The 16,074-nt window shown below is 33.9% G+C and overlaps 1 protein-coding gene across 4 annotated transcripts in view; it reads left to right on the top strand.

The window, feature by feature from the left end:
* The window catches only part of GSK3B (glycogen synthase kinase 3 beta), a 167,563-nt gene that overhangs the window by 70,564 nt on the left and 80,925 nt on the right, over positions 1–16,074 (top strand). For all 4 annotated transcript variants that reach the window (XM_032479975.1, XM_006190481.3, XM_032479986.1 and 1 more), the window contains exon 3: positions 14,984–15,067. In XM_032479975.1, the coding sequence (XP_032335866.1) occupies positions 14,984–15,067 (84 nt within the window). The remainder of the gene's footprint in view (positions 1–14,983; positions 15,068–16,074) is intronic.

Below are 16,074 nucleotides of genomic sequence, written 5' to 3'. Positions count from 1 at the left end.
ACAAAATGTAAAGGCAACCCATTGAACGGGAGAAAGCTAATATCTAAAATATGTAAAGAACTCATACAACTCAGTAGCAAAAACCCCAACAACCTGATTAAAAAATGGGCAATTGACTTGAATTGACATTTTTCCAAAGAAGATGTACAGATGGCCAACAGGTATATGAAGATGCTCAACATCACCAGTCATCAGGGAAATGCAAATTAGAACCACAGTAAGGTATCACCTCATACCTGTGAGGATGGCTGTTATGAAAAAGGCAAGAAATAACAAGTATTGGCAAGAATGTGGATAAAGGGAACCTTTGGGCACTGTTTAGGAGAAAATGGATGGTGCAAGCACTATGAAAAGCAGTGTGGAGATTCCTCAAAATATAAAAAATAGAATTACCATAGGATCCAGCAGTTCCACTTTTGGATATTTATCTGAAGAAAATGACAAAATACTAACTTGAAAAGATTAATGTACCCCATGTTTATTGCAGCATTATTTACAATAACCAAGCTATGGAAACAACCTAAGTGTTCATAAATGGGTGAATGAATAAAGAAATTGTGATATGTATGTATATGATGAAATAAAATTCAGCTGTAAAAAGGAAATCCTGATATTGTGATAACATGGATAGACCTTGAGGGCATTGTGTTAAGTGAAATAAATTAGACAGAAAAATAGAAATATCACATGGTCTCTTATGTATGAAATCTTTAAAAAAGGAACAGCAATGACAAAAGATTAAGTTCATAGATACAGAGATTGGTGGTTGCCAGAGGCGGGAGGTGGGAGAAAAGTGTGAAGTGTCTGTTCAGGTCTTTTGCCCATTTCTAATAGTTGATTGTTTTCTTGCTGTTGAGTTTAAAGAGTTCTTTGTGTATCTTGGATAACAGTGCTTTCTAAGATGTGTTTTACAGAGATTTTCTCCCAGTCTGTGACTTGTCTTTTCATTAGTGACTTAGAGCAGAAATTTTATATTTTAAATGAAAAGTCAAATTTACAACTTTTCTTTCATGGGTTGTGCTTTTTGGTGTTGCATCTAAAAAGTCACCACCAAACCCAAGGACACTTGAATTTTCTCCCATGTTGTCTTGTAAGTGTTTTATAGTTTTGCCCTTTACATTTAGGCCTTTGATCCATTTTGAGTTAATTTTTGTGAAGGGTGTAAGATCTGTGTTTAGATTCATTTCTTTGCATGTTCAGTTGTTCGAACACTATCAGTTGAAAAGACTGTCCTTTCTCCATTGAAATGCCTTTTTTCCTTTGTCAAAGTTCTTTTGGTTATATCTGGTGGCTATTTCTGGGCTTTCTGTTCTGTTCCAGGGATCTATTTGTTTGTTCTTTCTCTAGTAGCATACTGTTTTTTGTTTTTCTGGGCTTTTTTTCCCCCTGTAGCTTTACTGTAAGTCTTTAAGTCAGTTAGCATCAGTCTTTTGACTGTTCTACAATACTGAAGTGTCAGCTGTTCGATTGCCACAAAATAACTTGCTGGGATTTTTATTGGGATTGCATTAAATCTATAGATCATGTTAGGAAGAACTGGCATCTTGACAATATTGAGTCTTCCTCTCCATATACAAGATAGGTTTCCATTTATTTAGATCTTTGATTTCTTTCCTCAAAGTTTTAAAGTATTTGTCCTGTAGATCTTGTACATAGTTTGTTTGCTTTATACCTAAGTATTTCTTGTTGGGGGGCAGTGGTGGTGGGTGCCGTTGTAAACTGTATTGTTTTTTAATTTCAAATTTCAGTTGTTTATTGCTGGTACATAAAAAAGCAGTTGACCTTAATCTTGTATCCTGCAACCTTGCTATAGTCGGTTATTAGTTCCAGGGTGTTTTCTGTTTTTGATGCCTTGAGATTTTTTACACAGAAAGTCATGTCATTATGAACAAAGATAGCTTTACTTTTTTTTCTTAGTTTGTGTACCCTTTATTACCTTCATTGGGCAGCACAGGGCCATCTTACTGCATTCTATGCAGTGTTGAGTAGGAATGGTGAGAATCTTGAGTCTTTATTGCCTGTAAAGTATAGAGTTACCTGTAGAATTTTTGTAGATGTTCTTTATCAAGTTGAGGATGTTTCTCTTTATTCCTAGTTTGCTTAGAGTTCTTATGAATGGATGTTGAATTCTGTCAAGTACATTTTCTACATCTATAGATATGATTAAGAAATTGATCAGTTTCAGCTACGTTATCAAATTTATGGGTACAGAGTTTGTTATGATATTTCTTTATTATTCTTTTATTGTCCATGAGATCTGTGGTGATGGCACCTCTTTGCTTTTGATATTAGTAATTTATGTCTTCTCTCTTCTTAGTTAACCTGGCTAGAGGCTTACCAGTCTTATTGATCTTTTCAAAGAACTGTCTTTTGATTTTGCTGATTTTTCTTTGTTGATTTCCTATTTTCAGTTTCTTCTCTAATTTTTATTATTTCTTTTCTTCTGCCTACTTTGGGTTTAATTTGTTCTTTTTCTAGTTTTCTAAGTTGCAAGCTTAGATGGTTGATTTTGGATTTTCTTATTTAATATATGCAATCGTTGCTAAAAATTTCCCTCCAAGCACTGCTTCCACTGCATTCACAAATTTTGATTTAGCTCAAAATACTTATTTTCTCTTGAGACCTCTTTGACCCATGTGTTAATTTAGAAGTATGTTGTTTATGCTCCAAATATTTTGGGGTCTTTCTGACTGTTTTTCTGTTATTGATTTCTGGTTTAATTTCATTGAGGTCTGAGAGCATACCTTGTATGATGATTATTCTTTTTAATTTGCTCAGGTATGTTTTATGGCCCCAAATTAGTTCTATCTTGATGATGTTCTAGTTTGAGCTTGAGAAGAACATGTATTCAGCTATTATTGAGTAAAATTTTTCTGTAAATATATTAATTAGATCCAGTGGATTAATAATGTCATTCAGTTCAACTATATCCTTACTGATTTTCTACTTGCTGGATACATCAGTAGCTAATAACTGATGAAGGGATATTGAAACCTCCAACTATAATAATGGATTTTTGTCTATTCCTCCTTGTGATTCCACTAGTTTTTGCCTCAGATATTTTGATGCTCTGCTATTAGGTGCATACAAATTAAGAATTGTAATGTTTCTTTGGAGAATTGACCCCCTTTTCATTATGTAATGCCCCCTTTTATCCCTGATAATCATTCTTGCTCTGTAGTCTGTCAGAAATTAATGTAACTACCTCAGCTTTCTTTTAGTCTTAGTATAGTATACTGTCTTCTTTCCCTTTACTTTTCTTTATTAAAAAAATATATATATATATAATTAAACTTACCAACTTAACTGTTTATTGTTTTGTTTGTTTGTTTTGTTTTTGGCTGAACTCTACTTTTTCCCAGTTTTATTGAGGTATAATTCACAAAATAGCATATGTTTAAAGTGTTGTACAGTGTGATCATCTGTTATATGTATACACTGTGAAATAATTGCCCTAATAAGTTAATTAACATATTCATCACCTCACATAATTACCTTTTTTGTGTGTGCATTGGTGAGAATACTTGAAATCTACTCTCTTAGCAAATTTCAAGAGTACAATACAGTATTATTAACTATAGGTACCACACTGTATATTAGATCCCCATCATGTTATGGCTTTGAATACCATCTTTCCATTTCTCCCACTCCCCCAGCCCATTGTAACCATCATTGTACTCTCTGTTTCTATGAGTTTGACATTTTTTTTTACAGGATTCCACATATAAATTAGCTTATGATTTAATTTACTTTGATACTCAGAAGTTTTAAAGTTTGATGTAGTCCCATTTATCTATTGTTTCAATCATTTGTGCTTTTGATGTCATCAAAAGAAAGAACTCCTTTAACTTGCCACAACATGGATGAACCTCAAAGACATTATGCTAAGCGAAATAAGCTAGTCATGAAAAGTTATTTATGTTGCCAACTTCAATATCCTGAAGCATTTCCCCTTTGTTTTCTTCTAGGGTTTTTGTAGTTTTAGGTCTTTGATCCATTTTGAGTTAATTTTTATGTATGGTGTTAGGTAAGAGTTCATCACCTTTTTTTTTTTTTTGCTTGTGAATATTCCATTTTCCCAGTACCATTTGCTTTAAGAGATTATCCTTTCCCCTTGTGTAGTCTTACACCTTTGTTGAAAATCATTTGGTCATATATGTAAGGGTTTATTTCTGGTTTCTCTGTTCTGTTCCATTGGTCTACATATCTGTGTTTATGCTAGTTCCATACTGTCTTGATTACTGTTGCTTCGTAGCTTGTTTTCAAGTCAGAAAGTGTGAGACCTCCAACTTTGTCCTTTTTCAATATTGTTTGGCTCTTTGGGGGTATTTTGAGATTCCATATAAATTTTAGGATTTTGTTTTTCTATTACTGCAAAAGGTGCCATTTGATTTTGATAGGGATTGGCTTGAATCTAGCTGGCTTTGGGTGGTATGGGCATTTTAATGATATTAAGTCTAATAGTTTTCAGTGTACAAGTCTTTCACCTCCTTGGTCAGGTTTTTTCCCTAACTATTTTATCCTTTTTGGTACTGTAGTAAATGATACTGCTGTCTTTTTTGTTTGATCATTGTTGGTATAGAGAAATACAACCAATTAAAAAAAAAAAACCTTTATTGTGGTATGGTTCCTGTGCAGTAAACTACACATATTTTAGATGTACAATTTTATGAATTTTAATAAATATATACATCCATTGAAACCACCACCACAATCAAGATAACCTAAAATTTCCATCACTCCCCAAGAGGTACAATTTTCGAATTTTTGAGTGTTCATTTTGTATACTGAAACTTTGCTGAAATTTTTTCTTAGTTCTAACAGGGTTGGTGTTTTGTTTTATTTATTTATTTATTTATTTATTTATTTATTTATTTATTTAAATTCTTTTGGTTTTTCTGCATATAAGAACATCTCATATGTGAACAGAAATAATTTTACTTTTTTCCCCCAGTTTAGGTGCCTTTTATTATTTTTCTTGTGTAATTGCTTTGGCTAGGGTTTCAAGTACTGTGTTAATAGTAGTGATGAGAGTGGGCATCCTTGCCTTGTTCCTGATTTTTGGGAAGAAACTTTCAGTTTTTTATCATTGAATATAATGTTAACAGTGGGCTTTTCACCTATAGCTTTTATTATGTTAAGGCACTTCCTATCTATTTCAGTTGGTTGAGCATTCTTATCTTGAAAGAGTGTTGAATTTTGTTAAATGCTTTTTCTGCATTAACTGAGGTGGTCATTTGATTTTTGTCCTTCATATTGCTAATGTGGTGTATCACATTGATTTTCTTAGGTAAAACCATCTTTGCATTCCAGGTATAAATCTTTGCATTTCAAGTATGAATTCTTGCATTGCAGGTTTAAAACTTGGTAATGCTGTATAATCCTTTTTATGTGCTGTTGAGTTTGGTTTACTAGTATTTTGTTGAGGGTTTTTACATTCAGTTTCCATCAGGAATATTGGTCTGTAGTTTTCTTGTTGTGTCCATCCCTACTTTTAATGTTTTTGTGTCTTTGAATTTAAAGTCGTTTTCTTTTAGATTATATATTAAAATTTATTTTAAAAATGATTTTTACATGTTTTTAATTATGATATGTGATGTATAAACCTGTACAATTTTAATGGTTTTTTAAAAATTTCACTGATAGTCTCTGTCTTTCATGTTATAGATTTAGGCCATTGATGTTTAAAAAGATTATTTATATAGTTGGACCACATTTTTACCATATCTTACTATTTCTATTCATTGCCTTTGTTCATTGTTTCTTGTTTTGCTTTTTTTCCCTCTGTCTTTAATTGAGCATTTGATATGATTCTATTTTTTCTTCTCTCTTAGCATATCTGTTATACTTTTTTTAAATCTTTGTTATTGGTTGTACTTGAGTCTACGATACACATTTTACAACTTTTTAAAGTCCATTTTCAAGTAACAAACACCTCACTAATAGTTAAAGTACCTTATGACAAGGTATTTCCAATTTCTCCTTTCCATTCCATGTAACATTGCTATCATCAGTTTCGCTAATCTGTTAGATACCATTACTGAATACACTGTTATTATTATTTTGAACAAATGGATACCTGCTAGATAAATTAAGAATAAGAAAAATAAAATATATTTTACTTTTATTATTCTTTCTCTAGTGTTCTGTTTTTCTTTTCTGCAGACCTGATCTCACCTATGACATTTTCTTTCTTTCTGATGAATTTGTATTTTAACATTTTTTGGATGGGAGGTCTGCTGTTGACAAATTCTGTCAATTTTTGTTTTCCTGAGAGAAATCTTTATTTCTCCTTTACATTTGAAGGATAATTTTGCTGGATGCAGAATTGTAGATTGATGGCTTTTTTTTTTCTTTCAGCGCTTTAAATATTTTACTTTACTTTTCTTGCTTATGTGATTTTTGAAGAGAAATTTGATATAATTCTTTATATGGCTGTAGGTGAGCCCCCCCCCCGCCTTCTTTCAAGATTTCCTCTTTGCCTTTGATCTTTTGCATTTTAAATATGATATACCTAGGTGTAGATTTTTTGGCATATCCTCTTCTTGCATCTGTGGTTGGTTGTCTGACATTAATTTTGTGAAATTCTCAATTATTGATTCAAATACTATTTCTGTTCCTTTTTCTTTTCTCCTTGTGTTATTCCCATTATGCATGTTACACCTTTTGTAATTGTCCCACACAGTTCTTGGATATTCTGTTCTGTCTTTTTCATTCTTTTTTCTCCTTGCATTGCAGTTTTGGAAGTTTCTATTGACATCTTTTCAAGCTCACTGATTCCTTCTTTGGCCATGTCCAGTGTGTTTATGAAATCCCTCAAAGGCATTGTTAATTTCTGTTACAGTGTTTTTTGATTTCTAGCATTTCCTTTTGAATCTTTCTTAGAGTTTCCATCTCTCTCTGCATCCATTACCCATCTGTTCTTGTGTGTTATCTACTTTTTCCATTAGAGCCCATAGCATATTAATCATAATTGCTTTAAATTCCCAGTTTGATAATTTATCCTCTCTGCTGTGTTTGGTTCTGATACCTGCTCTCTATTTACATTTTGATTTTTGTCTTTCAGTACTCTGTGTAATTTTATGTTGAAAGCTGGACCTGCTATATTGTGTAAAAATTATCTAGGTAAATAGGCCTTTAATGTCAAGTTTTATGTTTATCTGGCAGGAGTTGGATTATGTTTATTGTTTGCTGTAGCTGTGTCATAAATTAAAATTTCCTCTGGTGTTCTTTTATTTTGTCTCTGCTGTTGTCTTTGGGTTTCCTGAGAGAATTCGTAAATAAAGTCTGAGAAATGTATTTCTTTCCATATATTTCCCTGCTGTTATAGAGGAGCACAGGGCTCCATAAGTGGTGGTAAGGTGTGGAGGGAGGGCAAGTGTTCTATATTCCTAAAATTAGGTCGTAGTCTCTTAGTGAGCCCGTGTTGTGGGCTTGACCTTTATAAATGCTTCTTAGGTTTTTTTGTCCCCATCATCCGTAATAGGGGAGACAAAGGTAGAGGGGACTGGAGTTTTATATCTCCCATCCTTTACATGGAAGGCTAGATGATGTTAGAATTGGTTATTTCCCTTCGGCCACTTGAAAGTCTAGTGAAGGCTAGTGTTGGGTATTTCCTTTCCCTCAGTTCAATTAGCTCCGTAGAATAGTTTTTCTTGAGGGAAGTCTCAAGAAAAGAATGCTCTAGGCCTATTTTTAAATGGCTACTTTTTCCCTCTTCCTGCAGCCAACAGATTTTTCTTAGATCTTCATTATGTGAACCTGGTAGGACTCCTGGAAGTAAAAACTGAGAAAAGTGTGGGCCCCCCTTCTGTAGTTTTTAACTTTCAGATTTGTTAACAGTTGCACCCCTGTCAGTTACAGTTTAAGTCTTCCTGTACTGGTACTGGCTTCACAGGCAATTTCTGCTCCTGGGCTTCTCCAGTAAGCTTTTATGTATCTGTCTGTTTGTCTCTGGTTTTTAGGGCAGCAGTTTGTCCTGTGACCACAGTTCTGTGATGGACTTAAGGAGAGGGCTCGTTTTCAGTTTGTTCAGCTCTTACTGTGAAGATGATAGGAATGACTTCCAAGTTCCTCCAATGCCAAACTGGAGACCAGAAGTCCTTCCTTCACTCATTTAAAAATAGGTTTATTTATCTTTTTATTGTTGAATAGAGGTCTTAATTCTGTATACAGATTCCTTATCAAATATATGATTTGCAAATGTTTTCTTCAGTCTGTGGATTGTCTTACCACTTCCTTGATAGTATCCTTTGAAGGACAAGTGTTTTTTATTTTGATGAAGCCCAGTTTATCTATTTTTCCTTTGTTTGTTTGTTTGTTTGTTTGTTTGTTTGTTTGTTTGTTTTTGGTGCCCTGGTCTTATATCTAAGGATCTTTGCCTAACCCAAGGTCACAAAGATTTACTTTTATGATTTATTCTAAGTTATGTAATTTAAGCTCTTACATTTAGGTCTGTGATCCATTTGGAGTTAATTTCTGTGTCTGGTGTAAAGAAAGGGTGCAGCTTCCATCTTTTTTTTCAGGTAGATATCTAGTTGTCCAAGGTCCATTTGTTGAAAACATTATTCTTTTCCTATTGAATTGTCTTGGCACTCTTGTCAAATGTCTGTTGGCTATAAATGTAGGCATTTCTGGACTCATATCAGTTTAATTCCATTGATCTGTGTCTGTGTCTTTGCAACTACAGTACTGACTTATTTAACTTTGTAGTAAATGTGGAAGTGTGAGTCCTCCAACTTTTTTCTTTAGCAAGATTATTTTGGATATTCTGAGCCCCTTGCACTTCTTGTCTTTTTAAAAAAAAAAAAAAGACAGCTGGAATTTTGATAGGATTACATTAAATCTGTAGATCAGTTTGGAAACATTACCATCTTAACATTAATCTTCTAATCCATGATTACAGAATGTCTTTCTCTTTATTCAGATTCGAATTTCTTTTGTTTTATAGTTATCAGTGTACAAGTCTTAAACCCTCTTGTTAAATTTATTCTTAAGTATTTCATTCTTTTTGATGCTATGTTAAGTGGAACTTTTTTTCTTAAATTCATTTTCAGAGTATTCTTTGCTAGTGCTTGTTTATTTTGACACCTTTTCAATATGCATTTTAACCTTTGTTTGGAGTTTATTTTTATATTAGGCTAGGTTAAGTTTTATAAATGGTCACCATAAGATAAAAATTCCTGAATCAGATAAAGCATGGTGGTGGGATATAGCAGTTCTTGAACTATAGGGTGTAATTTCTATTTTACCTAAATTATTTGAAAAAGACTTCATTGTTAACCCTCAGCTAGTCTCTTGTGTTCCTTAATGTGCTTGGTGATTATAATATCTGAAGGTACTTGTTTATGCCACTTTGCCACTATTTCTAGCTTTTTAATTTCCTAATGCTCAAAAAATATTGAATAGAGCCCTTCATTAATAAATTGGACAAGTTATTTCACACCTCTGAATTTGTTTTCTGTTGGTAAGATGTAGGTGGAAATATTTAGTAATTACATATTTTTTCCTTAGAATCATGTGAGGGAAGTTAAATACAATAGCTTTTTCAAGCTGTGAAGCAACATCCAAATATCAGGGGCCTTCTCTCTTCAAATTAGATTTTACCATAATTAGTTTGGGATAATCTAGCCAGATTTATCTGAATAAGCTCCTTTAATACTTTACCCTTCCACTAAAAAACCTTCAGTGACTTTGAGGTAAAAGATCAAGTGTAAATTAAGGCTAGTTAACTCAGTCTGTGTATTCTATGTGCAAAGGACTAAACAGATATTATGTAGGTCATAAGAAGAAATATGATACAGTCTGCATTTAAGGACTTTACAGTCCATACATTTAAGAAGTTTGCAATCCATATAGAATGACAGGACAAACATTTGAAGTGTAAAGTATTAAGCAGATCATGTATTTCGGTATCAGATATGGGAGTTCATGATTTGTATGATGGAATATCTTCCTGAGGATTCTCCTCTGTTGATGGACACTTAGATTGTTTCCATATCTTGGCTGTTGTAAATAATGCTTCAGTGAACATGAGAGTACAGGTATTCTTTGAGATAGTCATTTCATTTCCTTTGGATATATACCCAGAAATGGAATAGCTGTATCCTATGGTAGTTCTATTTTTAATATTCTGAGGAACTTCCATACTATTTTCCATAATGGCTGCACCAATCTCCATTTCCACCAGCAGTGCACAGAGGGTCCCTTTTCTCCACATCCTAACCAATACTGGTTATTTTTTGCCTTTTTTTGATAATAGCCATTCTAACAAATGTGGTTTTGATTTGTATTCCCTAGTGATTAGAGATGTTGAACATCTTTTCATCTACTTGTTGGCCAGCTGTACGTCTTTGGAAAAATACCTATTCAGGTCGTTTGCCCATTTTTAAATCAATTTTTTTTATTATTAAGTTGTATGAGATCTTTATATATTTTGGATATTAATCCTTTATCTAATACATGATTTGCAAGTATTTTCTCCCTTTCCTTAGATTTTTTCATTTTGCTGTGTAGAAGCTTTTTAATTTGATGTAGTCCCACTTGTTTATTTTTGTTTTTGTTGCCTTTGCTTTTGGTGTTGAATCTGAAAAGATCATTGCCAAGACTGATGTCAAGAAGCTTAACCCCTATATTTTCTTCTGGGATTTTTACGGTTTCAGGTCTTTGCATTCTTTGAACGTAATAGCTGATTTGTGTTCCTGTCTGCTAAATCCAACAGCTGTGTCTACTTAGAATCAGTTTCTTTTGGCTCTTTTACTTTTTTAGCCTGGCTGTAGATCAGCTTTTCCTATTGTTTACATATCTCACAATTTTTTTGTACAGTTGGACATACTTGATAATATTTTGTAGCAACTCTGGGTTCTGTTATTTTTTTAATCCTCCTGAAACTTGTTTTTTTTGGGGGGGGGTTCTTTCTTCCTTCTTTCCTTCTTTCCTTCTTCCTTTCTTTTTCTTTCTTTCCCTTTCTTTCTTTCTTTCTTTCTTTCTTTCTTTCTTTCTTTCTTTCTTTCTTTCTTCCTTCCTTCCTTCCTTCCTTCCTTCCTTCCTTCCTTCCTTCCTTCCTTCCTTCCTTCCTTCCTTCCTTCCTTCCTTCCTTCCTTCCTCCCTCCCTCCCTTCCCTTCCCTTCCCTTCCCTTCCCTTCCCATTTACCTGCATCTAATGTATAGAATCTTCCTTCTCCACAGTTTGAAGCCCATGAATTCTGTGTTAAATCTTTATTCTAATTTTCATTTTTAGCCTGATTCTTAGGAGTTGACTCTTTGTCTGCAAAGCTTAGTGGTCAACCATCTGTTGGTTACAGATTGTCTTCAAACATTAGTTTATAAAGCTTCCATCATTTTTTGATAATTCTGTACATGGATTGGGGAATACATTCAAAATTCGGGCAGTTTTTAAGTCAGCCTCAGTTTGTACTTTCTCCTAGGCCCTCTTGGATCTCTCCTGCATATGTGCAGAACCTCTAAATCAGCCAGGGGTATGTGGAGAGCTCATTTAGCGCCTCTCTCATCTCCAGGATCTCCCTGTTAACATTTCTTAGTGTTCTGCCAGTCTGTCATTTTTCCCCAGCTGGGACTGCATCCTCAGGGTAGCAGAGCTGTGGGCTTCCTCACTTTGTTTCCTATCAAATTTGCTATTTTTATACCAGTGCCGTTGGTCATGGGTTTTTGTTCTGTTCTAAATGATGGTAGCCCCTCCACAGAAGCAAAATTCCTAGTTTTTATGGCCAACCCTGACCATATAAAACTACCTCACTGTCTGAGGTGGAAGGTGATTGTGGAGGATGGTAATATTTCCTAGCAAAAGGTTTTACCGGCCCCCACTATCCTAACTCCAGTATCTAGCAGTGTTTAATGAATAAATGCTTCTTGATTTGCTGTTGCCTTTTGTTGATTTCCAGAGCCCTGAAATGATTGTTTTCTACAATGTAGTTCTTTTATAGGTGTTTTGGGAGAGTGAATTTGCTGATTTCTTCATTCTGCTATAGCTGAAACCTTAACACAACTTCTTACTATCTTTTAAACTTTCTGACTTCTTAGTTCTTTCCCTGTGTCTCCCAGCCCCAATTTAATACCCTCTAGTCAGACTTTTGTCACCACTGAAATCACTCTTATAAGTCACTAACATTCTGCATTTGCCATGTCCAGTTGTTAGTTTTCTGTTTTCATTTTAATCAGCCTTTCGGCAGCTTCGGGCATAAATGGTCACTCTCTTTTTTTCTGAAAACTTACTTTACTTGGCATCTAAGATAACATTCTCCCTTGTTTTTCATCCTGCTTCATTGATTACTCCACTTATTCTGCTCCTTTTTATACCTGTAAATATATTTTTGTATTTGTCCAAACTTTTATTCTAGGTGAGGTTATGAGATCCCCTTGCTTTAAGTCCCATTTATACAAATACAGATGCATATTTCCGGCTCTATATTTTCACTGAGATATCTAATAAGAATTTCAAACTTAATAGATGGAAAACAGAATTCTCGATCCACTTTTTCCTCCAAATTTATGCTCTTTAGGTTTTAGAATGATCGTTTAAAAAAGTAAATTAGATTATGTCATTTTCTTGGCTTCATTGGCTTTCCTTTACATTTAGTGTGAAATTCAGTTTCTTACCATGATTAATGAGAGTTTATATGACATACCCCCTACCTATCTCTCTGAACTTGTCTCCCACCTCTCTTCCTTTTCTTAGCATATTGCAGTCACATTCTTCGTCAGGCTCACCTCCAGGCATTTACATTTGGAGTTCCTTATAACTGCTGTGCTCTTCCCCCATATCCTCACATGGTTGTCATCTTCATATCACTAAGTTTGTGTTCAGGTCTTACCTTCTTTGTGAGGTCTACTCTGACTTTCCTGTCTAAAATTCAGCCTCTTCTCTCTATCAAGATTTGTCCTCTTTATGTGAAAATGTGTGGTTTATTCCTCCTTTCCTCCATAGAAACTTTGTCAGTCTTGGTCACTGCCCTGTCCATAACATTGTGAGTGATGCTTGGCACAAAACAGGTGAACTATTTTTGTAGAATAAGTTTTTTTTCTAAAGAATTAGTATGTCACTAGTGAGCTAATAAAGGACAACTCAGTAAAAATGGTTAGGCTTGGGATAGTTACATATTTAAATCCATCTCAGGCATAAACTTTACCTAATATTGGCTTGATAAATACTCAAAATATTGCTCTAGAAAATTTATATTTTGGATCTTTTAGGGAATTTTAAAAATAATAGAATATGAACAGAAAGTAAGGGTGGATGAATATTTAGGTCTCTGTACTTGCTTTACTTATGAATTCTTTTTGATGAAAGATCATCTGCATAACCTTAAGACAACTTCTTATTATCTGAGAATTTAATATTTCTCTGTTATGTTGGTTAATGAGACTTGAAAAATAGATAACTTATTTTAACACAGTAGGCTATATTAAAAAACAATCTTAATATCTGAGAGGAGTGATTCTTAGCTTAGTAACAGTTCTCCCACAGAACTAGCTACCTAGATGTGAATTGACAAAGTATAGACATAATTCAGGAATAGCTTCAATTTGGAATGGAAATGGACAGTTTTGAAATTTGTAAAGTTTTCTGTGTCCTTCTCTGTAACAGTCAAAACTCAGAATCTGACATCAATTATTATCTTTGTTGAAGCAGGTATATTGCTTATTGCTGCACATATAAACCTTTTATACTAAGTAATGGAATGAAAGATTGATGTTTTATAAAAGAATTTAAATTATCACTGTATACAGAAGCTCAGCTCTCACAGTCAGCTTAAAGGGACAGATGGAGAGTCATCTTGAGTTTCCCATTTCCTTTTAGAGAACACACTGGAACCATCATAGAGTCTATTGGAAGTTTCTAGAGGAGAAGGAACATTTGCCGCTTTCTAATACCATCTTCTAAGAACTGGAGCCCGCTCAGCTCGAGGACAGTTCTGCTTATTAGGCTCTTTGTCTGCTGTGCATCCCCCGCCCCCACTTTACTTGGCCTTATTTCCTAACCATAACCGCATTTCCCTTCCAAATTCCCAGGTGTATACTTTATGTGTATAACTCTTCTGAATCATTATGTTAACTGAAATTTTATATTTTCTGCCCACTTAGCAGATATTTTGGTATTCTTTCTCTGTATTATATAATTTGGATCTTGTTAACTGAATTTCTGACAGCTAAGTATATTGTAATTTATCTTTGTTAATATGTATGTACTCTTCAAATTATTACTGCAAAATTTATGTTGTTAGGAATTCATTGTATCTAATGTTTTCTTTTCTTGAAGAATGAACTTAACTTTGAAACTCCCCAAAATAAAAATTATGTGTGTGATTGTTAAATTTATCAGGACTGTACAGTTTCCAGTATGCTATTTTTTAACTCTGAAACTTAGCAACTGAGCTCTTCTAATGGGACTAACTCTCAGATTTTTCACTGTTATCTTGGAAAACAATAGGGCTTGTAAGTTTTCTTAACACCCAGATTCATTTGTTTGGTAAGAAGTTTGATTTTTATTATAGTTAAAAAAACTACAGTAAAATAGCTCATTTCAGATATCCTCTACATACTATAGACCAGTGCTTCTCCAGCTATTTGTAGTAAAGTATCAGTTTTAAAATTTTCCAATTCATTGAAGGCTGATATTTTTGTAAAATGCAATAAAAATGAATTACAAGAAAAGTGAAATTTAGGAGAATACAAAATATAGACCCTACTTTTAACTATAAGATTCATAGTTAGAAAGTTATTCTGTCAGATTGTAATAAAAGATTCTGAACACCACTTCTCCATTTCTGTATTTACCTTACTGCAGAGCAGTAATAAATAGTTCATAGGCTAGTAACAGGTCAGCACTGGTCTACAGGTGATACTTTTTAGTAGTATATCTATAGCCTGCTCTTTGTAGTGTTTCACGTTATTTCAGAAGCATATTAGTCAATATGATGAATAGCAGTTATCATTTAAAAAATATTTTCATGTGTTTCCTTTTCAGAACCGAGAGCTCCAAATCATGAGAAAGCTAGATCACTGTAACATAGTCCGGTTGCGTTATTTCTTCTACTCAAGTGGTGAAAAGGTAGGTCTTAAAGAAAGTGTATATGGAATATTGTGTTAGACTTCTTATTCTTCTAGAAACAGTCCATCCCCCCCACCCTCAAACAGTTTGGGTAATTGAATGGAATATTTCCAAAACACATGCGCTAGTGATTCTGACCTTAAGGTTTGATTATTGAAAATCATTAGTTATATCAGGAAAATGTTAATGAAATGATAAAGGGAATTAATTTTCAAGAATTTCCTTTTTTTTTTTTTTGAATACTGGTTGTCAGTTCTAAAGCAAACTTACATAGTTTTTAAAACCTTTTGTGTTACTTACGTGCTCCTGGAGCCCCATGATAGTTCACCTGTTTGTTGGAAGCAGGAAAATGATGTCATTTTGTTAAGCGGAGGTCTTGTAGGGGGAGGGGACTTTGGTAGGCTAAACATTGGGAGGCAAGTTTAACCTATCCTTGCCTAGGGAAAAAGTTGGAAAAGGTACAGTATTAAAGAGCTTCTTATAAGTGGTCACTGTTTATGATCACATTTAATTCTGTGAAAGCAAAGGATAATTAAAGAAGATTAATACTTTCAATCTCCAGCAGCCCTCTGCCCCTGCCTTCTTGGTCTTTCTCTTTAGGAGATGCAGTAACTAATGTCATTGTACTCACTGGAGTTGAAGGCATAGAAAATCAGTTTCTTCTGTTTTACTGTGGTCTTTTTCTTTCTGCTTGTTCACTGTCCCATCCCAGATTCAGTCTTTTCTTTACATTTTTCTTTCACTGGTTTGGAGTAAGGGGTGAAGGGGTTGGGGTGGCAAATAACAAACACTTCATTGTTTTTGGCTAAATAAATGCCACTTTGGGTAAGTTCATTTGATATTCTGGACCTCAGAGATACAGATATAGATATAGATATATACACATACATACATATATATACACACACACACATATATATATATACATACTGTCCCAGAGCCCTTAGATCTATAATATCTCTTGATTTCTAGCCGAGTTCTTTTTACTTTACATATTTCCCAGAGTA

Source organism: Camelus ferus, chromosome 1 (genome assembly GCF_009834535.1).
Source record: "Camelus ferus isolate YT-003-E chromosome 1, BCGSAC_Cfer_1.0, whole genome shotgun sequence".
Taxonomy (NCBI): Eukaryota; Metazoa; Chordata; class Mammalia; order Artiodactyla; family Camelidae; genus Camelus; species Camelus ferus.
This window is presented reverse-complemented; position numbering and strand designations above follow the sequence as displayed.